This window comes from Fringilla coelebs, assembly GCF_963513975.1.
Source record: "Fringilla coelebs genome assembly, chromosome: 4".
Classification (NCBI taxonomy): Eukaryota; Metazoa; Chordata; class Aves; order Passeriformes; family Fringillidae; genus Fringilla; species Fringilla coelebs.
In genome coordinates, this window is record NC_140032.1 from 13,486,932 (window position 1) to 13,510,891 (window position 23,960).

Sequence of the window (23,960 nt, forward strand, 5' to 3'; positions counted from 1 at the left end):
TTAAGTCTGATAAAGTAGCAGAAAATCATATTTTAAATATTAGTAGAAACAAATGCTCTAAGTTTAGTTACATGTGTTAACTATGTTTCAGTGGATAAGGAGAAAATTATAAGCAACTGCTATCAGCCTCCATGGTGTTTTGATGTCTTTCTTTCCTTCACATTTGTTGAAGGATATCTTTCCAGGAAAGCTGGTCTACTGCTTCTCCAACTGACCTAATTAAGCAGAGAACAGCTACATAGAAATCTTCTCAAGAGTCAGGTGAGCACTGTTTCACTCTATGAGTAGCAATCTTCACTGATGATAAACTTGCATCCCAACATAAGATGCTCTGCTATTAAATCTTTTGTTCATTGGTGAGTCTAAATTATATATCTATCTCCATAGTGCTCTTATTTCCATAACCACACTTCCAATTTCAGACAACTCCTCTCCTGTAAGATGTTCTTTCCAAATGCAAAACTGCAACATTTCAATATTACAAATGGCCCATCAGCCATATGTTGTTACAACTTTGGGAATTGAAGCCTCACAGCACAACTTTAATGGACTGAAACTCATTTGCAAGCATGAAAACACACAGCTGTTTTCCCATGCATTACTTAATGAGTTCTGCACAGAAAAGGGATGAATAAATACTGTTGTGTCTGGCTCGGGGAACCAATAAAAAGTTGATTTATAATCTCCAGTAAATACATAATCTCAGCTGATCCACAATAGATATAAACAAAGCACCTCACTTAATGTCTCCATTAGAAATTTATCAACACTACCACACTCCCCCAGCAGGGCTGGTATGACAGAGTCATAGTCCTATAGTGAACTGTGAATATGCAACAACCCAGAGGGTACTGGCAGCATTTCTGCACTTTTATCAGACCCACCAAGGCTGTGTCTGGTGCCTGCACAGCACCTTTCCTTGCCTGGCTGCACCAACCCTTGGGTGAGGTGACTTTCATGTCCCTGATCAGCAACTCACAGCTTGTACTGAAGTGCTTGTGCCTTGATAAAAGACTTGGAAATTGCTTCAGCAGTAACAAACTTTGTGCCTTAAGTGTTACTGTGAAAAGAGGATGGAAACATCCCATGGCTAGAAAAAGAAAAGAACTGAGAGTATTTGGAAAAGGATTTCCATCTTCAAAATCACTGCCTCAAGCAATTCTTAATTGGTGTGTCTGGTAGCAGTTTGCAGGAAGTGCAGGCAGACATCAAACACCTGCTAAAATTAGTGACTATCTGAACGAGCACTGAAAGGGTTTTGTCTTTCTCTTTCTTTCTTTTCTTTCTTTCTTTCTTTCTTTCTTTCTTTCTTTCTTTCTTTCTTTCTTTCTTTCTTTCTTTCTTTCTTTCTTTCTTTCTTTCTTTCTTCCTTCCTTCCTTCCTTCCTTCCTTCCTTCCTTCCTTCCTTCCTTCCTTCCTTCCTTCCTTCCTTCCTTCCTTCCTTCCTTCCTTCCTTCCTTCCTTCCTTCCTTCCTTCCTTCCTTCCTTCCTTCCTTCCTTCCTTCCTTCCTTCCTTCCTTCCTTCCTTCCTTCCTTCCTTCCTTCCTTCCTTCCTTCCTTCCTTCCTCCCTCCCTCCCTCCCTCCCTCCCTCCCTCCCTCCCTCCCTCCCTCCCTCCCTTCCAGAAATTCCTTTCTTTGTAAGGGTGTTTCTCTGAGTAATTCTTAGCAATATCATCTCCTTAAGGGATTTTGAGCAGCCACTTATAAACACCAATGTGTCTCCTGTATCCTTAGCAGAAGTTTTCAAACACTCTTCAGGGAAGGCTTTAGCTTTTCATTCAGTTTTGCATTTTACTACATGAATATAAGGCAGTTCTGCTTCTGTGTTTTTAAGAAATACTGTACAAGCTCAGCAGCCCAGTGAATTGGCAGGGACCAGGGTCACTTGGAGTCACCTTTTGCAAGCCTGGCTCAGTAGCAAAACTCTCTCCTCAAACTCTTGCTCTAAACTAAGACAAATCCTGACCAAAACCCTCCACAACTGGGAACCAGAGCTGATGAGAAAAATTCCTATGTTATTTTTCCCAAGTCCTACACTCACCTTTGCTCTTAGGAACGCATTGAGAACTAGCAATTCATATACTAAAACAGACTCCACAAAGCAGCATCTACAGATACAAACAGCTCCACCATCACCCAGGTCACCAATGAAGATACTGAACAGGACTGGGACTCTGGCCCACATCACTAATTACTGGCTTCCACTGTAGACTTTGCTTCAGTTCACTATATTTTCAGAATATAACAAGGCAGAGTGAAGATGTTACGGGATTTTTCTATTCTACGTAGCCAGATGTTTGAAATTATTACAAAGAGGACATTTTAGGATTTCAAATGATGCTGGAAAATGCTAAACTGGTGGAGGCATTTGTCCTACTCTAATGGAAAGTGCCAACACCTTTTTGTACTCTGTAGACAGCATTAGGCATAAGCTGCTTTAATTTCCAACACTCTGCAGGAAGCTGCAAGAGTTCACCTGTCTTTTATTGCCTGTTCTATAGTCTGAAATTCTCACTTGTATTTTAAAGAATAATATCTTTAACTATAGTCACTATCATGGCTCAAGGAGAAGATAAACATACAGAACAAAAGAGCTCATAGAAAAATACTCATACTTTGTGTTGTCATGCTAATGTGTCAGATTCATTTCAAGAGCATCTCCAGCAGAGCATTTTGCCATTGGTGTCCACCTGCAGGCTTCAGGCCCCTAGAGCAATTTGGAATTGCTTTCTCTATTCATCTATAATTCACTGACAGTTTTTAAGGAATCCTTGAATCTGAGTCAAGAGATTTAGGAAGAAGGATCAGTCAAGGAAAAAAAAAAAAAAAAGAAGAAAAACAAAGCAAAACCATGCTGAAAATGAAGCTTTGACAAGTAAAAATCAAAGCTTATTTTCAGAACAGCCTTCAACTGCACAGGCTGTACAACCTATTCCATCACTGTCTGTTTTTGTGCAAGTGAAGGAGTACTTTTAAAAGACCTTGATAGAGCAAAATGAAACATTCCTATATAAACTTTCCTAAATATACAGTTATCTGTTGCAGCAAATACATCATTTTAAGACTCTGGTAAAGAAATTTAGAATGTAACACTGCATCTATAGAAGTTCTTAGTTTTATCACAACTCAGTGAGGTTTACTTGTGTAAAAACTAACTTGAAAGGGAATCACCACAGAGATATTTCCTTACTAGACATATAGTACAGTGTCTATGGAGCTCATGGATCTTTTTCCAGATTCAGCTCAATTTGCTGCAGAAATTGATATTGATATTTATATCAGTAGTAGAATTTCTTTGCTAAAATAATGAATTATGGGGAGGACAATTTGGCCAGTGTCATTGTGTATCACAAGCCTATTTCCAGCTAAACACCTTTTTAAAAACAGGTACTCTCAAGTCAAATATGCATGCTAAAAATCTTCAAAAACATGTAATTAGATTAATTCATGTGTCTTCTATGTCAAAGACAATATCCAGTTAATCAAGTTTGTAACTCTAACCATGTACACAAGATTTTTGCAATAAATTCCAAGTGCTTTTAAAGAAAGATTGAGAAGAGTCTAGAAAAGACAGCATGTCATTTCAAAATAAATTCTAAACCTTCTCTGGTACACTTTGTTTCTGATGCACTCATGCTTTGAGAGTTTCCCCAGCATGGGGTTACCCATAAGAGCTGTTTAACCCCGATTTTTCTCCTCAAGAAGCCACTTTCCAAATCTGATCATTGTTGCTCCCTCCTCTACCTTGCACTGCTTGATTACACTCTTTTTAAAACAGAATGACCAAACCTATTCTACTTGCAACACTCAAGAGATGGACACATCAGGACCTTTACCTTGCCTTTTTTTTTTTTTTTTTTTTGGCTTGAAACACCAACACAGCAAATGGGTTCATTCCGGAAGGGCTCCCCTGGTGAGCCTTAGGATGCGAGCAAAGCGAAGTTTTTAGGGTAACATGCTATCCACTAGGAAACAATGCAACCATGTAGTTAGGCGAGCAGGGCTCGCATGACCTAGAAACACTTGAAGTTTTTAAAGTAGGGCTGCTGAAGTAAACAGCCAGAAAACAAATTCTGTTTGTCCACTGGTGCACCAATGGGAAGCAGCTGTTCAGTCAGAGCAGCCGCCAGAGCTGGGCAGCCACTGGGGCCAACTCCAGGGAGAACAACCGCGGCTTGGCAAAGCCTGACACACCCCGCACGGGAAAAGGGGCTCAAAGCCAGGTCTGGGGAAAGCCTGGCAAAGGCAACTTGTGGGAACTCAGCACATCGCTCCTGATGTCCAGAGCTACCGAGAGAGCCCTTGGGGGGCTCGGGAGCCTTGGAATGTTGCCAAAAGTACCTGGTGGCTTGGCTTTGACCCTTTGAGAGATGTACCACCTGTATATGGGGATATGAGAATCACTGGGGTTTAAAGGGTATAGAAATAGTGTAATTACAGGGCAAAACACAGATTTTAAGATTTTGGTACAGGGGGGTTATGGAGACAAGATGGAGGGAGTTGGGGCCTGCCTCGTGGCTCCTTTTTCTTCTTCATGTCTTCCATTTTCTGTGTGACACAGATATTTTTGATAGGTTCTTAGTGAAGGTACGCTTGGTAATAAAAATGATAAGTATTGGGGACAAAAGATAAATATAGTTTACGTAGACTTTGTTATAAAAGGATGCGACCGCCCTGTAGGTGGTCAGAGTGCCCTTGGCTGCCTTGCTGGTCAGACCCCAGCTGGGCAAAAAGAAAAACTTTGTAGATCAGAAATAATAAACAACCTTGAAGACCAAACCTGAGAGCCCAGCCTCGTCCTTTGGAGCCCAATAGGAGCGAACCCATCTCACCCTTGTCTGGGCAGAGACAAAGAACAGCGAGCCCAGACAGCAACTGTTTCAGCTTTACCTGTCCTGAATCAATACACACATTGAAACGTTTTTTTCTCTCTGATATTGATTCACAGATGAAAAAGATACTGAAGCTCAATGTATATTGAAAATAAGAACACTGTGAGTACTGCAAATGTATCCAGAAACTAATCCTCTATAATTTAGGGAAAAGTTAAAGCCCACCATCATTAAACAACATGAAGCCCTAGAATAGACAGTCTGTCAGTTTACAATGTTTAGAAGACATTACTATGCTAAGGAAAACCTGTGGAGCAGGACATTCCCTGCAGGAGGAACTAGATGAGTTCGCTAGAGTAATACCTAAAGTTACATGGAATATGTCAGAATCAGGCCAGACAATATTTCCCCAAGACAGTAAGTGTAAATTTGAACTTTCAAAACTGAAGTTGACAGTGCGCTGGCCTTTGCTTTGCCAGAGCAATCTGTCAGGAAAAATAGGCTGGGTGATTCAATTGCAGAATCACAGAAACAGAGAGAACAGAAATCCCTGAAGGGCAGTGTTTGAAGACGTGACAGGTCTAAGATAGTTTGTCCTTATCTTATTATCTGTTTCTTTCCTTCAGTCAGATATATGGAGAGCTGCACATGCTGTACAACCAAAAATGGCCTGAATTAAATAATCGTGTAGCCAGCAGCAATAATTCAGCGCCCACATTACAGCAGATCACATCTTTGCACACCTGTGGGCCTTCACCAAGCTGTCACCTACAGATGCCATGGCTTCCTGAAGAGTTAAGGACTCTGGCTTACAGAACACAGGAAGCCAGCATGTGAAAATAAGCACACAGCTCTCAGCAGCTGGGGGCTGGGGAGAAGCAGGTCACCAGCACACAAAGTCATCGTGCTCTGGACTCTGATCACCAGCCCCCTTTACCGTGGTGCAATTTCCCAAACCTCAGGAATTTCTCAGACCTATAAGAATCAGAATTGTGAATAAAAAGCACAGCTGCAATTTGTTGGATGGCAGGCAATTAGGACTGGGGAAAGCAAGATTATCAAGTCACTGCAGCAGAGGACTGTTATCACAACTGGAACTTTTCTCAAATAACCACTCTTGGTAAGCACTGCATACTGAAGAAACACATTCTAAAACTAGTATCTTTGGAGACAAATACAATAAAATTCTGTATATCCAGAATAAAAAAATTGCCTGTATTTAGGTTTGCAATCTTTATTAGATTGCAAATTTTTTGTTCCATTTGCTCTTTTATACTATAATTTAAAAATTGGAAATAGTCATGTTTGTCTAGTTCATGCCAATATGGCAGGACACAGAAAAGAATTAAATGCATTTCTGCAATACTTCAGACAAAATATTCCCAGGAAAACCAGGAAATATTTAACAGAATTCTGTTTTTTAAAGTATTATTTCATCTGGGTTAGCTGTATAATCTTGTTCTCTTAGGTTCGAATTTAAACCAGGAACTATTCGAGACTACAGCTTACATGGTGAGAAAGAGACTAAAGACCTTGTGTTACTAGAGGAGGTGGAGTTTAATTTGAAACACAAAGATCACAAATGACAGGGGGAGGAGAGAGGAAGCACACTGTAGAAGGTGGTGAAAAAAACAAAAGGAAACAGAAAGATACTAAGGAATAGTGATCGAAAGAATAATGTGAATAGGTTGACAGAGCTGTCATGAAAAGGTATTAGAAGGAAATGAGAAGATTGTCAATCCTTAGCACTTCCAGTACAAAGCTTGGGAAAACTGAAGGGTAGGAAACAGCCAACCAGCCTTAAGCCAGTAACCCAGGCAGAGCTGATCACTGCCCCTCAGCACTGCACCTGGGGCTGCCCACATCCCTCCTGCTGCACCTTGACCAATCTTGATAAAAGAAAGATTGCTAAAAAACCAGTTTAGGGCTCCTTAACATACTTGATACAAAAAGCAGTAAGGACTTTTGAATTGCCTCAAGTAATGCTCATTGCTTTAGAGCTATTTTTATCACAATTTCACATTTAAAGAAACACTTTTGCATTTGATAACAGAGGAAATCATCACTTAGGTTGTTAATAAGTGCTTGTTAACGCTATGCCCCACAGCCAACATAAACACTTTCCTTTTCTGCAGAGACTCCTGCAGAACCACTTAAGGCAACAACCTCATATAATTCATATAAATGCATCAAGCTCCAGTTTAAAATTTTAATTTTCTGCTCAAGTTACTTCAGCTGGGAGTTTGTTCCAAACATCACTCAGATGAATTTCAGCGTGCAATTATTCACACAATATTTATAAAAAATCATTCTTGTAGCCGTATTGTCTTTGAGATTAAGCCACTCTATCCCTCTTTCTTGTGTTAGCAAGGTGCAGTCAGTTCCTGTCCCTTCCCTCTGTTTAGCTGACCACACAAGCAATATTGCTGTTACCTCCTCTTACAAGAAGGACCTCAGTCATGCTGACAGCCATTCTTATGTCCACCCCTTTTTCAAAGATTCTCTTCCAGCAAGACACTCATCTCTGTTTTTGTCCCTCCTTTCTTCAAAACCATCAATGCTTAGGTACAATGGTTAACAACCTCTTAGATATTTGTTCAGTTTACAAGTAATAGACACATGACAGATCTCAGCAGAAGCCTCATGAAACCACGAGAGAAGACAAGTATTTGTAAGCAGCATTCTTTACAACAAATTCTGATCACAAACAAACAACTACAGAGCAGCAAAATAAAAACTACCTCCCACTGAAGGAGTTTCAATGGGAACCCCACAAATCTAGGGAAAAAAAATCCTGGCTTGACTGAAACCAAGAGAAATTAAAAGAAAAAAACCCACCCACATACCCAACTAGGATATTCAAGCTGCCTCCAATAAATTGGTTGGAAATATTTTGATCCACATCAGCCAAAACTTTGCTTTTTTTACATGCTGATGTTACCCATCTTGAGAAAACTAATTCTGTAGATAAAGCATATTTCTTCTTACATAATGTCTGTCTTTAATGGTGCAATATTAATTAACTTCACACTAAAGCAGGTTGTAGAAGCAGAAACACTACCTCCGTAATCTGGTAGCAGCAACAACAGTGATGAAAGGAAGCCAAGAAGAGAAATAAAACCAGCAATAATGAGCTGAAATCAAGGAATAAGAATTTGCATGACACCTCAACTTTAAAAGTGTATGCATGTTTCCAAAACCCAAATTAAAAAAAACTCCTGCTACATAAGGGCTGCCATACTCTAAGCAGTCAACTTGGCCTCTTGGCATTTCATACACTTGTTTGAAATAGACTTGCTTCCAAGCTAAGAGAAGGGACATCTGTTGAAGTTACACAATAAAAGCCATTTTAAGTTTTTTCCTAAAATCTATTGCTTTGGATGGGTAGGGGTGAAATCTGTCCTTCAATAAAGGGTAAATTGAATCAAATCACTTGCCTTCAGGAGAGCTGAACAGATAAAGGGACAGAATAAGAAAGCTGGTCAGGCAAAAATGAAAGTGTCAGGGAGGTTGGTATCATGTATTTACAAAGGAGTTGCCTTTGGATGGACAGAGAAGGAAAAGCTCTCACTTTCCAACACCTTACTACTTTTTCTAGCCGCCAGAAGGGATTCTGTGTTCAAGTTTCACTGTGAGAGGATTGCTGCAGACCTTTCCTCCACACTGCCTTGAAGAATCACCTCTGAATGGAAAGCACCTGCTCAGATCAGATGACCAGCATGGTTCCTTCCAGCCTTACCCGTCGTGTGATTCTGTATTTCCAACTACCAGCCTGAACAAAACTCGAGTTCATTTAGTCAGAGTAATGATGACATCCAGTGGCCACCCAGTTAATCTCAGTCTATGACAGCAAGACAACCTCTTATCTGAATAGACAATATTTCCATAAAAGTGTGTGTTAACTCTGCTCTTCTATCAGTCTAAAAGCAGGGCAAGTAAGGATTCCAGTAAAAGGAACACTATAATCGCTAAGCAAGAATCTTCCTATTCAGGTTCTCATAATAACTCTTACCAAGCCTTTTTCAGCTCTATCTCACATTGGAAAATTAGAGATCAAAAATATAAAAACTCTTAAACATTTCCATGGTGTCCAAAGGAACTGGAAACTAAAAAAATAGAGGTACATCAAGAAAGGGGAGAAGGAGATGTGCATATGGACAGACACAAACCATTCAAGCTGTTGAACCTGCTGGCCACATCTACCAAACGTAACCATGCTTTTAGTCCATGCTTCTAGAAGACATGGAGGAAATTTCTTTTCAAAGTCTTCAAAACAAAAAAGAAATATTTCTGTTTTCTACTTTTGTGAAGAATCCAGTCAAAATATGGAAATATGACACTTAGAGCATGCTTGTGTTCTTTCATAGAACAGGTCTGTTAAATACTTACTTGCCCAAATATTTCTGGCAGCCCCAAAACTTGACCAGTGAAAACACCAATGCAAATGAAAATCGCTGTGACCTGACCCAATGAACCACGGATTTCCTTAGGAGATATTTCACTCAAATACATGGGGAGGGCACTTAATGAAATGCCTACAAAAGAAGAAAAAAACCCATATATTAAATGAAAACATATTTATTATGCCAGGTATGCAACAAATTGCTATTGAAAGGAGCCTGAGTGATAAGCTGCTCACAAGGGTGGCATAAAAACATGCAAGGAACAGAATTATATCTATCCATACATAACATGAATTATTTTCCCTGCATGTCTAATTACTCTCACACAATTTAATAACAATGGGATTGATTGTCTGTTACAGATCTACAGCGATGTGTGGAGGCTGCTTTTTGATGTGGAGCACCAAAGGTTAGTCAGAGATGAGAATCTCCAGGAGAAAAGATTTTATGCTTTAAATTTGCTCATTCCAAAGCAAGAAAAATCATGTTAACACTGGTGTGGGTAAGAGGAAAAAAGCCTAGAGCATCAGTCAGACACAGCAGACATTGTCAGATGGAGTATTTTACTGTAAACTGTATTAGCAGATGTTCCTCTCAATACAGGCTTATTGCTGCCATGAACTCTTCACAACAGGCATAAAATAAGAGTTGGAATGTTATTTAAAGCCAGGAACAGAACAAACAACTGCACGACCCTGGTCAGTACAACGGCAATGTTTGCAGAGCTCCAGAAGTTTGGTTGCTTGATGGTAATCTGGGATAAAAATTAGCAGAAACCCTTCCTTCTAACTGCAAGATTATTCTGGTGCTGCAGTGCCTCCATGGCTTACTTTCAAACTGGGAAGACCATATTGCTAGGAACAACTGATGAAGTACCAAACCTTCCCTAGTCCTGCAGGTATTAGCACAGGATCCAACCGCTGCTAAACACAGCAAAAACCAGTGTTAATAGCAGAGTACACTCTCCTAGTCAAGGGATTTTCATGGCATGGAAACAAATACACTCTACCATGGCTGGAAGAGGAAAGCTGGGGAAACATCAGCTTTGTTAGCAGGGGTGAGCATCCATCCCAGTGTTTCCTCCAAACATCAGATCCTCCAGCCTTTAGTGTGCCATTTTGTCCCAGTGAAATCAGTGTGGCTGCAGCTAGTCCCTGGAACACCTCTTTGATGTAAAGCAAATTCTGGCAGGGGAAGAGGAGACAGTGTGTGCACAGCACAGGCATTTCAGACATGTGGACTGTGACCAAAGCTTACCTGCTGCAGTGTATGTGCAGAGCACAGGCATTTCAGACATGCAGAGTGGGACCAAAGCTTACCTGCATCCACTCCCATGATGATGCGGCCCAGGATGAGCATTTCAAATGACCCAGCCAGCAAGGACAGGGACATCAACAGTGCAGCTGCCACTGCAAACACATTATTGAGCACCAATGTGCATTTCCTAAAAGGCAAAGATGGTTCAGGTAGAAACCAGCATCCTGGCAGCTAAATCTATTAGAATCTATTAGTATTAGAAGCACACTAAGACATTATTCTTAAATATCTATAAATAAAAAGTGCCTGACAAACACTGCCTCTTAGATGTGTAGAGTTCTGAAAAACAGCACTGTACCCAGGTGGGTACAGTTTCAAACCTACACCACAATTTAAAAGAAAACATAACATGGATAACTAAAGAGCTGTTCTTCAACAGCACAGCAAGGAACCAACTTGTGCATCTTAAAACCCATTGCCAGGTCTGAGGCTCTGTACATGAATATAAATAAGCACATTCTGGATAGGTGTCTGTATGGAGAACCCAAAGAATATACTTAAAATAAGCTGATATAACTGCAGGCACTTTAGTATTACATACAGGTTTTGACACTTCAAGAACTTCCTAACTGTGACATCATCTGTGTCATTACAATTGGTCTTGAAATTCTCAATATTAAAACCATACATTGAGGAAAATTACTTCCTACTTGTAGAGTTAGGAAAAACATTTTGGCTCATACAAGTAATAAAAATCAATGCTTTTCTAAAAATTGTTTTAATTAATCAACATACAGGTTTACATATTTCTTCCCCACTTTAAAATTATTTCATTCTATAACCTAATAAAATATTAGGTTTTTTCCAAATAAAAGAAATACTCTCTATGGAAAATGATTGCTTTGTTAAAAAGCATAGACCAAATCACAAAAATGTATTTTAAAATTTGAAATACATCTAAACTTTTCATTTGCCACCACCTTAATTCCTTTTAGTTTTCATCTCTCAGAACTTTCTGCTCAAGTTTGAGGCATTAATTAAAAAGAAGATGGGTGACCACGAGGGCTGTCTATCCCTTTCCTTTCTAGAGCAGGTGACAAACTGTCTCACCAGTTCTAATTTTTTTCAATATGTAAGAATCAAGAGGAAATTTCACCCCCATTGAAAAAGTCACCCAACTTCTCACAACAGATGCATATGTTTTTGAAAGGAAATTTTTTAACACTTGTATTTTTAATCATGTTTCCTGCTTTCTAGTGAGTTTTGAACACTGAATGAATAACATGGCTGAATGAATAACATAGAAGAATGAGATACAATTCATTTAAAGTCTATACAACAGAACCATCAGACTGATGACTGTAACAGTTTGGAACAGGTTTTTCAGGTGGATATATACTCTGAGATGGCTGAAGTGATATAAATAATGACAAAAATGGAAAGAAAATGTTCATTCAGGTCGAACAAGTTTTATCTTATTCATCTGAAGATACTGTTTTTTTCTCCTTTAATTTAAATAAAAACTATAAAATACATGTTTTTGAGAAAAAGTTGGCCAGCAAACCCTTATACTATGCAGCCGAGAAGAGAAAAGCACAGCCTAACTAAGCATGATAAAAACAAAGACCTTGGCAGAATGAAAAGGAAATGAAAAGAGAACACTGTATTTATGGTGTTACTATGGAAAGCAGTGTCTGTGGAAAGGTTCTGGAAGTGTTGGGGCTGCAGGGGGGCCTTCTGTGGGGAGATGGAGCCAGGGTGTAACAAGGTCACTGGAGGAGAAGGCGATGAGCAGGGACATCCCCATGTGGCCCATGGGGACCCAGGCTGGAGCTCAGGGGAGTGAGGAGCAAGGAATGGCACAGAGGAGGTGCTGCACACTGAGCCTGACCCCTTGCACTGCCCTTTCTCTCACCAAAGGCACCGAGTGTGACCCTGGCTGTGGTACCAAGGGCAAGGACAGGAGCCTGGTGTGATGCTCAGCCTCTCCCTCCTTCTAGGGAGACCCTAGAAGTGACCTAAACAATTCCTTGAGCCAAATGGTCTGGGTGCTCAGGATAAACAACAGCAGACCCTCTTCGTTAGAAGAGGAGAATTTATGTTACAGAGTCAAAGCCACATCTGAACTTGGGAATTATGTTCATGTGGATGAAGGTTCCCTTTCAAAAAATTACTCTGCATGTCTCTTGAAGTAAATAGGGCTTAGGAATCCAGTAATTTGGAATTTATGTTTTTAACCTTACAGCAATATGATTCAAAAGTGTTCTTTTAAAGAACATACATTATTTCTGACTAGTGCTTTTAATCCCCCTTAGCTCATTATTCTGTGTCAGTGTAAATGGAGCTCAGCTTCATCATAGATACAACCCTCCAACCTACACTTGAGCAATTTAACAGCAAAGTATTTTATTGTTCTGTCAACATTTCACTGTGTGCTCCTCAATTACCATAATGATGTGTCAGTCTGGGTTCCTAGACCAGACAAACACTCTGCAGTGTGAGCAGCAAACCCAAGAACCACTCTTGGGTGAGCAGCCTTTATTCACACAGCCCCTTCCCATCTCTGCTCCAGCACACACCCACTGCATCTGTAACAGAGCTCTTTTCATGGCTTAATGGAGATAAACATAATAAACAGAGGCAGAGTCTGCAAGTGTAAAGGCCTGCCCTGAAAACTGGACCAGCTCCAGTGGAAGTGTGTCTGTGACAGATATCTGCCACCATTTTAACAATTTTAACAATTTAACAATTTTAACAAACCTCCACACGGAGCTGTTCTACTCTTCACTGAAAATTCTAGCCTTCTGTGAACCCATTTTTACTTCGCTTAATTTTAATAAAGACTCAACAATTTTCTGAGAATTAATCAGTCTGAGTCAGGCACATTTTCATATTTCTAACAAGTATGTAAAAGCCAAATGCATGATTTGGCAGAAGAAATTAAAAACCTAAGAAAATAAATAATGTAACTATGGAAAATATTTAAAAATTGAAAATCAAGCACTGAAGTGACAAAAAAAACCACCATGAACAATGAGTAACAGCTAAGAATATTGACTTGCTGTAAGCATGAAATGGAGGAACCTGAAAATACACTCTTTGAGATGAAAAATGACATATGAAAAATAGACCTAGGAAAGTACAATCTAATGCAAATAGTAAAGATGTAAAATAGGAAAGTAAGAACACTGGAGGCTTACACTTATATGTAAGCCTTGATGATGATGTTCTCCTGTGATTTAACTGACTAAAACATTTCAAGTAATATTGAACTTACAATTAAGAAAAATCCAAATGAGCAGTTATGATGAATGCTACAATGGTGTGGTTTTTTCCATGCCCTTCTAAATATAGATAAATTATAAATGACCTTTCAAATTCTATTTGAAAGACTCTATGACACAAAAATTTGAAATACCTAGTTAGTACCTGCAGCAAAAACGCAAACATACACCAACACAAACATTCCTAAGATACTCATATTCTCAAGAATATGACTTGGTCAAATACTGCATTGTACTGAATGGATGGCATACCCCCTTCTTGAGGGAGACCATGCAGGAATTTCATCTGAGTCCAGTTCTCCAAACTGTATTTTGAGTTGACACAAGGATTGAAAAAAGAGTAAATTTTTATTACCATATGACAGCAAATGCTGTTAATAGGCAAATGAAATATGTTGATAGCTTTGTTTGTTTACAGTAAGATGCTCAGTAAACTCATGAAACAAGATTCTGCCAGTCCTTTGTGAAATAATTTCTATTTTATGTATTTTCCTTTGGCATACTTGACAAGTCACACTCCTTGAATTCTCAACCTGCTGCCCGTTCACGGCAAATGGCTTCTGTGACTCAAATGATGCACAGTAAGTTTTCAGAATTTAAAGTTTTGTTTTGTGTTTTTTTAATACAAGTAAAACCTTCTAGAGAGATTGAGAAACTACTTTAGAAAATGCAAGTTTTCCAGATCACTCACCTTCCAAAGAACTTCACAATTGGGGTAACAATAATGGCACCCACAAGGCCGCCGATGGCAAAAATGGAAACGGTTATGGACCAGAGGAGTGTCAGCGTGCTTTCATCCACTGAGAAGCCATATCTCCTCTCCCAAGTTTCATTGTAAAACTTCTTGATATACTGAAAGAAAAGAAATAATAAAAATATGTAAAAAAAAAAAATCAGACATCAGACTTGAGGAATACAACTGAGAGAAACAGAATTAAAAACCCAGAAAACCCGCAGTAGCTTTCTTGTAGGAATCACTCTTGCTCTTCTGTCTCTCTCCTCTGAAAAATGGAGCCTCATTTATAGATAAAACTGCAATAAAATTAACTGAATCAGTCCAAGCATATATAGTTATAACTAAAAGGCAGTACCAAACCAGATGGGGAAAAAAATCCACAGGTAGCCAAGAATGTCCAGGACAAGATCACCCTTTAGCCTTTAACATGCCAAAGTTTACACTCTTCCTCTGCTTTCCTCACATGAGCACAACCACAGGCTTTTGAAGGATGCCTTCTAACAACTTCCCTTCCCTGAGGTTTAATTAGACTAAGTTCTACATCTTTTTAAAAGGTAAAGATGTTACAGCTCCAGGACAGCATTTTAACACAGTCTCTGTTTGCCTGCAGAGACATCTCCTATTTACTTTCTCTTTAGCCAAACTTCCTAGGTTTTGTGCTGCTCCTGTTTCAAAACCAAGGAAATGCCACTGTGGTGCCTGAGGCTCTGGCAAGGATAAAGTGCCAGGAAGTTGCACTCACTACAGCAGAAGGGCACAACACACTTGGGAAAAGCTCTCAGGCCCTACAGTATCAAAAGTTTGATCTTGTATCTTTAATTACTGCTTCCCAGTTTCTTCTCAGCATAAGTAGCCGCTACATTTTCCCTATTCAAACAAGGAATTTCAAACTTTTCCTGAAGTCTGGCCTTGGACACATGAAATATTCTATTTGAGGGATTTTAGCAGACTAAAATCATCACCTCTCCATCTACAAAATACCTAAGAAAGGTGAAGGTAGAATACACAATTTCTTGTCTTCCATCTATCAAATTTCTAGTAAACTTCTTCTGCCTTGAACTAAAAGGAGAACAGGGTTATTTCTCCCATCTCCCATGAATTTTTCTAAACAGACAGGGAAAAACCATTTAAAACTAATTTTAAAAATAAAAATGAAAAAGACAAGTAATTTTGGTGCTGGAATCATTTAGAAGTCTCAGAGTACTATTCCAAATGAATCTGCCATTAAATCAAGTAGTAACATAGTTTTTTAACACCAATACCCAGATTATATTTAGATTCAGACATCTTGTCTATTTGAAATTAATTTCTGATAGCAATGATTACTGAGAGAAAACACTTTTAGAACACTATTAGCATTTCTTGTTAATGATAATGGCTAAAAATAGTATGCAAATTACTCTCACCTTGTGTTATGACAAATTTTCTCAGCATAGCTTAGTTATTTACAAGGAGACATCAAATAACTGCAAATATTCAAGAAAAGAAAATAAAAACTAAAACACTCACTAGTAACAGGTAGATGGATGTTCTGACATATACTAGTGCCTCTCTCTGCACTCCCATTGCCAATAAATAGGAAGCTAATAAAACACAGAAATTTTCAGAGGATGCATATGAGACAAAACAAACTTGGTAGAACAAATCCACTGGATTTGAATCCATTAAATTCTGTGTAAAAGCTCCTTTGGTGTTTTGATCAGGTGTCTCAATAACATTAAAAGCATAAACCTGTATACAAAAATTTTAGCCCCTAAACAAAGCCTACAAAAAATGGTGGCTGGCTGATATCAGTATCTTATTTTCTCAACTGCCTCACTTCATTATGACAGTAGTGCTGGGATGAGAAAGAAAAGAATAAGGAATATATAAAGTGTTATATTTATGAATTTAATGGATATATTCTAAAAACAAGAGAAATATTTTCTTTGTCTTACCCCTAGTCACAAAGGTCATTCACACACAGTGACAACTACAGAACCAGCTGTCACAGCAGGCTGTATGTTTTGTGCCATAGGAACTCAGAGCTGCAGCCTCCTGCAGGAAGAGGGCAAGGGCTGCAGAGCAGAAAGTAGCAGGGACTTTGCTTCCCTCACAGAGCACAAAGCACATCATTGTTTCACAGGCATTGCCACTATCAGTCCATGAAATGAACTGTAGAAATCCAGCTCAGAAAAAGACAGCTTCATCTTGTATTCAATTAAAGCTTTTGTCTTCCTGTTGCCAAATGCTCCCATATGTTTTTAATAAATTCTGGTAACTCTTTGAAAAAGCCCATGGAAACTGGTAATTCTGGGTTTCTCAGGGAATCATACCTGTGATGGGCCATGCTCTTTCCCACAGAACTACAGGGAACTGAGTGGGAAGCAATCTCAGCTCTGAACAGAGTATGTGCAGCTTATTTCCCTCTTGCAACAATCAGGAAGTCAGACTAACTCTGCCTCATGAGATGACCTGAAATAAAGCCCACCAGTGAGAACTGTAGGAGAATTCCCCTGTGGTTTGATGAGCTGACACAATTTGTGGCACTGAAAGAAAATGGAGACAAGAATTTACACATAGTTCTTCAACACTTCAGTCTTAAATTAACTCCCTTCACTCCATCAGCTCCTGATGACATGCTCAGTTTGAGGATCCTGGAAACATTCTGTGTTTTAGTCAACTATCATAATCAAGCCTTTTTTCACTACTTCTCAAAGGATTATACAGTCCTCCTATAAGGCTGGAGGACTTCAGCATCAAGAGGAATTGTACTGAAGTAAACAGGGGCAGAACATACCCAGCATCTATGGAGAGAAGGACAATCTGACAATGTCAGCTGTGAGCTGTGTGTCACCACAAGAAATTATTCTTCCTACCAAGTTTATAAAAAAACACAGCTTACAACTTGTAGGAATTCCTGCACTCCCAGTATAACCTCTTATAAGGCTGCTTTTATCTACAGCTGCAAGATGTTCAGCTTTGGTGTTTCTCAGTCATCTCACACCAGTATTCCCAAAGGGTCACCTTGCAGCAGACTGATTTAGGCACATACAGGAGAAAACAGATGGGGCAAAGGTTCCTTTTGTTGTGCTGCAAGAGGCACAGCCCTGGTGTGGCTCACTGCTGCCCACCATGGCTGTGACCCCAGCCTATGCTCCTCCCTTCAGCCTGGTCACTGCAGCTCCAGGGACAGGGACAGGAAAGTGATCTGTCCTAGGCAAAAGGATGACACACATCAATCCTGGAGCTAGAGAGGGGCCAGAGGACAGAGTGGTATTTTCTTCTTGAACTACACAGCCTCCTTGTCAATAGGACTACTCCATAGCCCTAGCTAATGTATGGCTTCACATGAGTAAGAGAGTTATGAAGTTCTTAATCAAACACTGAACACCAAGGGAGACTTCATGCATACCTGTAATGGTATGACAAAGCATCAGCATAGTGCCCAGTTTCAGCACAAAAGCCACACTAAAGATTTCAAACAAAACCAGACAATCCTGGAAGTGCTATTAAGTGCAAAACCAGTAATTCAGCATTTTGCACAGGGCTGCATCTTCAACCCCCCCACCCACACCACTGTAATCTACCACATGATTCAAAGAGAACTTTCTGAGTGCTGCCAAGGAGCACATCCCATCATCCTTTCTCTCCCTTGCTCCTGCAGAAAGTGACAGAAAGCTCTGACTACCAGGACAGTCCATTTTATAAATGGTACTGAAAAGTTTAGAAATTGGCTCATTCTCACTGCTCTGTTGACAGCCCCGAGGCAGTGCAGGAAGAATTTTTCCATCAGGACAATCATTACCGTTGCTCACAGAATTACAGCTTCTTGCTGATTTTTTCTGAGCTGTTTTTATCCTCTGATGACTGCAAGGTGAAGTGATGACTGGACATGTCATGCTAAATTCCAGTTTATTCAGCCTTGAATAACCAGTATATAAAAGGAACTTGAAGAAAACTCCCAGAAGTTATGAAGCAAGCAATTAAAGATTTCTATAGGCTGAGTCTCTTCCTACTCCTTTGGGTCAACAGTTTACCAAATAAAATCCACGTATAGAACATAAATTTTAAAAAATGCATCTTTTGTAATTTGCATAAATATTGCATCCAGCTTTAACATTAAAAACCTGCTTAGGTAGAAATCTAGCAACATATTCTAATAGGAGATTTTCATAAAAGAAGGAGCTTGGCTTTGGAAATGAACTATTTTGAACTATTTTGGAAAGGAACTAAATATTTGGAACAGTTTATTCCCAATATTTAATATCTACTTTTCAAAACAGTGTTGCTTGCCACTCCGCTGAATTCTGCTTCCTGCTGTGCTTCCTGCTGTGCTTGTCTGAATTGAGGGTCTCTAGACAGCCAGTGTAAAAACAAAATGTTTAGATTTCCATTTGTAATACCTGATATTTTAATGAAATCCCCACAAATTTTGTATACTGATTTCACAGTGCTCTATTCATCAAATCTATCCCACATGTTGCAGCCAATAAATGAAGAAATTTAGAATTCAGAACCAAACAAGACATCACAACAAAACACAGAAGAGGAGGCCCATTATTTAAGAGGAAACCAGAGGCATTATTCACAATATCAGTACTGTGGGAATGAAATGTTGTGCAACCCTCTAGAACTGGATGACGTGAACAGAAGTTGCTGAACATGCGCATGCAGCCGCTGAATATTCCCCAGTCAGATATTAAAAATACTTCATCACATAAAAGTGTGCAAGTAGAGTCATGATTAGCCTGAACCTGGCAGAGTGAGAAGCAAACCATGTGCACCCATTCACCTCAATAGCAGCATTCATCTCTCTGACACTTACTGAATTTATGTGAAAACCTCATGGGAAGCAGAAAGAAAGTTTTGGGCAAAGGAAAGTTACTGTATGAGATTTAATCCCCTTCTACTCTGTAATCAGGAGGACTATAAAGGCAGGATGCTGAGGAGAGAATAGTTGGACAAGGCTGCCCTCTACTGATATTAAATTCCACTTTAGTCAGTCACTTACCCCTGCGGGAGCGTTCACCACCGACAGATTGTAACCGTAAAGAAAAGACGACCCAAAAGCACCAGTTAAGGAGGCTAGAATAAGACTCCCAGACCAATTCTGCAAAACAAAGAAAAGATGCAGCCATTGCTAATACACTCAAAATTAATGTACCTCAGGTTTTAAACACTCCTTCTCTATCTTGCACAGCTCCTGCAGGCAGATGTCCTTGCTGCAGAATAATAGCCTGAAACACTTCCCCTTGCTCAATCTGAGAAACATTACATTTGAAGTGACAGCATGTCACTTAACATCTATGGAGGCATAAGTGAACATTTGAACTTCTTTCAACCTCACAGAAAAGTGAAATGCTGGGGAAGCATAATCTCAGCAAAGGAAACTGTTGACAGTGTATCACTTACACAATGAAGTAAGGTGTAGCATATATGTGATACAACAGGTCTGTGGGTAGGTCTGACTTAGATGAAAACTCACAAGATGGTTTGCACATCACCCCGCCCCCCCCCCCCCCCCCCCCCCGTAAGCATTCGTGAAATTGTGACCAAAAACATTAAAATGACGCCTACAAACTAGGATTTGTAATCTGAATGCAAGTTTCCAACAGTAACTTGTTGTCACACACACTCTCCAGTGCCCTTTTTCCCCAGTGGCACACCTGTACTTCTCCCTCCTCAGGGCTCCTCCCCTCATCCTCTTCATACTCTTTTTAGCTCAAATCTGCAATTTCTGCTTCCACATCAGCCGTTGAATAAAAGGTAGAACTGCTTTGATTTGAGAGATTTTGCATTTGCACTCCTTTCCAACTTCCCCAGTATTACTTTCTGCCATTCCCTTCTGCTGGATCACAGAATATGGCAGAGGAGACCATTCCCAGCCATTCCCAAAAGACGTTGAAGTGAGTGTAAGGGTGGCTGGTCAACTGCAAATGTCATTGTGCAGATAATGAAAAACAACTCTGAATGCGTTAAAACGGATGTGTTTTTAATGTGTTTTCGATTTCAAAAACCAGCTACGATAAGAATATAGAATTTCAGGCACAGTTCACTGCTCTTTATGCCCAGCCTCCTCACTCACTGAAGCCTCAGTCCTTTCAAAAGGAGGAAGACCTGCTTAAGCAGGCCTAAGAAACTCAGCTATCACTGACCACACCAGGACAGGCTGAGTGAATACGTTCTGTCAGCTGCACAAAGTTGTGTGCTCACTTTGGGAAATGCAGGTCCTTAACCTGAAGGAGGTTTGTGTAGCTGGCACATGGCAGAGCCGCAGTGGCAGTGACTGGAATGAGCAGGGCAGGTGGGCACGCTGTGGCTATGGGCGTGTGCCTGAGCTCCTGTGCCACACTGTTGTCACGGACTCTGTCACCTCTGGAGAAGGGATGAGAGTCCCAGGTGCCAGGGTGGGGAGCACAGTGTACAGCCCAGCGCACGTGGGGTCTGCCACGCTCGTGGCTGCCAACCCTGAGCGTTCAAAATGCACCCTGCAGGACGGCTGAGTGTTTTTAACTTCTCCCACATGGTGTGGGAACCTTTTAAGGGATTACACAGTTCATTAACCAGCCTGCTTTTGGTCAGGTCAGGAGGAAGTGTGCAGGGGGCCAAAAGCCTTGTGTACGAAATATATCCCGTTGAGATCATTACATAAGCCAAACACAATTTATTGTTATTAGCCAGCTTCTTAAAATGAGCCCGCCACACACACACACAGAGTTTGCACCATTACTTTGTTAACAAAATGTAGAAGCTTGACATAAGACTTTATATGATAACACCTCATATTGGGTGCTTATTATTTCTCTGCTATGCACAAACATTCCTGCACTTAGAAGAAATTGCTACCACTCTGAATGAATGATGCTGGGGAAAATATTTCTGGTGGTCTACCAGGCTGCTCCCAAAGGGTTCACAAACAGTAAGTGTGAATTCCCAAGTGTTATGCAGTAATCTTGATGCAAGATTTCTAAAGGGCTCTACTTCAACAACATTAGACACATCGGAAAAATCCTGCAGTCAAAATTATTTGGAATATATAGCCAAATGGTTATTAAAAACATCAGCAAATGCACAAAAATTTCAGTACAGGCGTATTATATGCACAAGATACTTCCGGGGAAATCACAGAAGTGCTTAGAAAATCTCACGCTGTGATAGCTAGGTTTAAAAACTTATTCAATGCCATGGAGTTTTAAAGTATATAGGCAGCTGCAGAAAACTTCAGGCCCACTCAATTCAGACGTTTTGGAACTTGGAACATGAACTTCCACTTCTCCATGGCCTGTCTCCTCATTCACTATTTTAAATATTTGCTCAGGTTTCAGCAACACCAGATAAAGACAAAAGCACAATGAAGCAAGAATGCAAAAAAAAAAAAATCAAACTGTTGATCAAAAAAATTTACCCTGTGGCAACATTAGTAAAAAATAAACACAACCCTCAGTGTCTTTTAAAATGGCCAGGAAACACGAAGGCAACCACGCCTCCCTCACAGGTGTTCCTGGGCTTCACGGCCGTGCCTGCGCTCATGCGGCGCTGCTGTCCCCCCAGGGGCAGGAACGTGTCACCATCAGCACAGCAATACGTGTTCGGTCAGGAAAGCTGCATGTCACTTCACAGCAAACACCTGCTGATACCCGAGGACTGCTTACTTGTGAAAGCCCACATTTTTTGGTCTAATCACAGATCCCAGGGCACTGTGGTCTGCAGATGCTTTTCTCAACTCCAGTCCTTGCTCAGTATGGAGTGAAATATTTGTGCTAGCTACCCTGAGTCTCAATTCGTCTTTTTTTTTTTTTTCATTTACTGCATGACAGTTTGCACTTCAGTTTTCAAAACACAGTTTAGAGCCTTGTATTTTGGTTAGTTTTAGCCCTCTCCTCAGATTAAAATTAAGCACAATTGTTAGTGGTAAGCATTGCATGCATGCATGAGGAAGTTTAATATTTTTAAATAGATATTGCTAATTGACAGAGGAAAGCTGGACGCTGGAGCACCATCCTGGGGAGCTCCAGGTCCTGCGCGGGCCAGGCGCTCCCGGCAGGTGCCGCGGTCCCGGCGCCCTCCGGCAGCTCTGCCCTCGGGGCTGCGGGCGATGAATGGAAACCTCCGTCCCTCTCTCCCTGCCTCTGCCCTCGCCCTGAGAGCTTGCCAGTAGGACGATGGTCCTGGGGAGCAGCGAGGAAGCAGCAGCAGCGTCCTCGCTTTGCTCAGCCCTGGCCGGCCGCCGCTTCACCGGCGGCGGCTGCGCCCCCCGGCACGGCGCACACCGGCCCCGCGCTGACCCCGCGCATCCTCCGGGTCCCGGCTCGGCGGCTGCTGTGTTTTTAGCTCTGCCTGCCGCCGGCCTCCCCTGCACCGGCACCAACAACTTCCCGAGCGGGGAAGGGTTGTGCAACCTGAGCTCTGCCCGGCTCTAGGGAAAGCCCTGGGCTGTTACTCCGGCTCCCTCAGCCTCCCTACACCATCCTCCCCACCACGCCAGAGAGGATGGGAATCACCGCCTCTCCCGTTAATCCTCCCCGAGGCGTGGGCATCGCAGGCCGAGCTTCCCCGCCCGCACCGGCAGGCTCTCTCCCGCTCCGCGGTGAGCACGGAAAGCTGCCCCGCACTACTTACGCCCCGGCGGGCGCGGCCGTCGCCCCCCGCTCCCCGCTTCACCAGCGTGTCCGCCTCGGGCTGCGCCGCCCCGTCCATGGCCCCGTCCATGGCCCCGTCCATGGCTCCGTCCACGGCTCCGCCGCACGGGCGCGACGGCCGCGCATCTCCGGGGGCAGCGGGGGCGCGGCCGCGGGGGGCGGCGGCCGCGGGGGGGCCGCGCCGGGCGCTCGGGGGCGTCCGGGGCCGCGGCGGCCGTGCTCCGGCCCTTGTCCCTGCCCCGGCCCCTGTCCCTGCCCTATCCCTGTCCCTGTCCCTGCCCCTGCCCCTGCCCCTGCCCCTGCCCCTGCCCCGGCCCCTGTCCCTGTCCCTGTCCTATCCCTGCCCCTGTCCCTGTCCTATCCCTGTCCCTGTCCCTGATCCTGCCCCTGCCCTATCCCTGCCCCTGCCCCGGCCCCTGTTCCTGCCCTATCCCTGTCCCTGTCCCTGTCCCAGCCCCTGTCCCTGCCTCTGTCCCTGTCCCGGCCCCTGTCCCTGTCCCAGCCCCTGTCCCTGCCTCTGTCCCTGTCCCGGCCCCTGTCCCTGCCTCTGTCCCTGCCCCAGTCCCTGCCCCTGTCCCTGTCCCTGTCCCTGTCCCTGTCCCTGTCCCTGTCCCTGTCCCTGTCCTATCCCTGTCCCTGTCCCTGCACCTGCCCCGGCCCCTGTCCCTGTCCTATCCCTGCCCCTGTCCCTGTCCCTGCCCTATCCCTGTCCCTGTCCCTGTCCCTGTCCCTGTCCCTGTCCCTGTCCCTGTCCCTGTCCCTGCCCCTGCCCTATCCCTGCCCCTGTCCCTGCCCCTGCCCCTGCCCTGGCCCCTGTTCCTGTCCT

The 23,960-nt window shown here is 42.1% G+C and overlaps 1 protein-coding gene across 1 annotated transcript in view; it reads right to left on the minus strand.

The window, feature by feature from the left end:
* The window catches only part of SLC2A9 (solute carrier family 2 member 9), a gene marked incomplete at both ends in the record, with an annotated part of 76,375 nt that extends 53,183 nt beyond the window's left edge, over positions 1-23,192 (minus strand). The window contains 5 exons of the mRNA XM_084204275.1: positions 9,223-9,368; positions 10,556-10,680; positions 14,469-14,629; positions 19,507-19,605; positions 23,115-23,192. Of these exons, the coding sequence (XP_084060401.1) occupies positions 9,223-9,368; positions 10,556-10,680; positions 14,469-14,629; positions 19,507-19,605; positions 23,115-23,192 (609 nt within the window). The remainder of the gene's footprint in view (positions 1-9,222; positions 9,369-10,555; positions 10,681-14,468; positions 14,630-19,506; positions 19,606-23,114) is intronic.
* Positions 23,193-23,960: the final 768 nt, after the last annotated feature.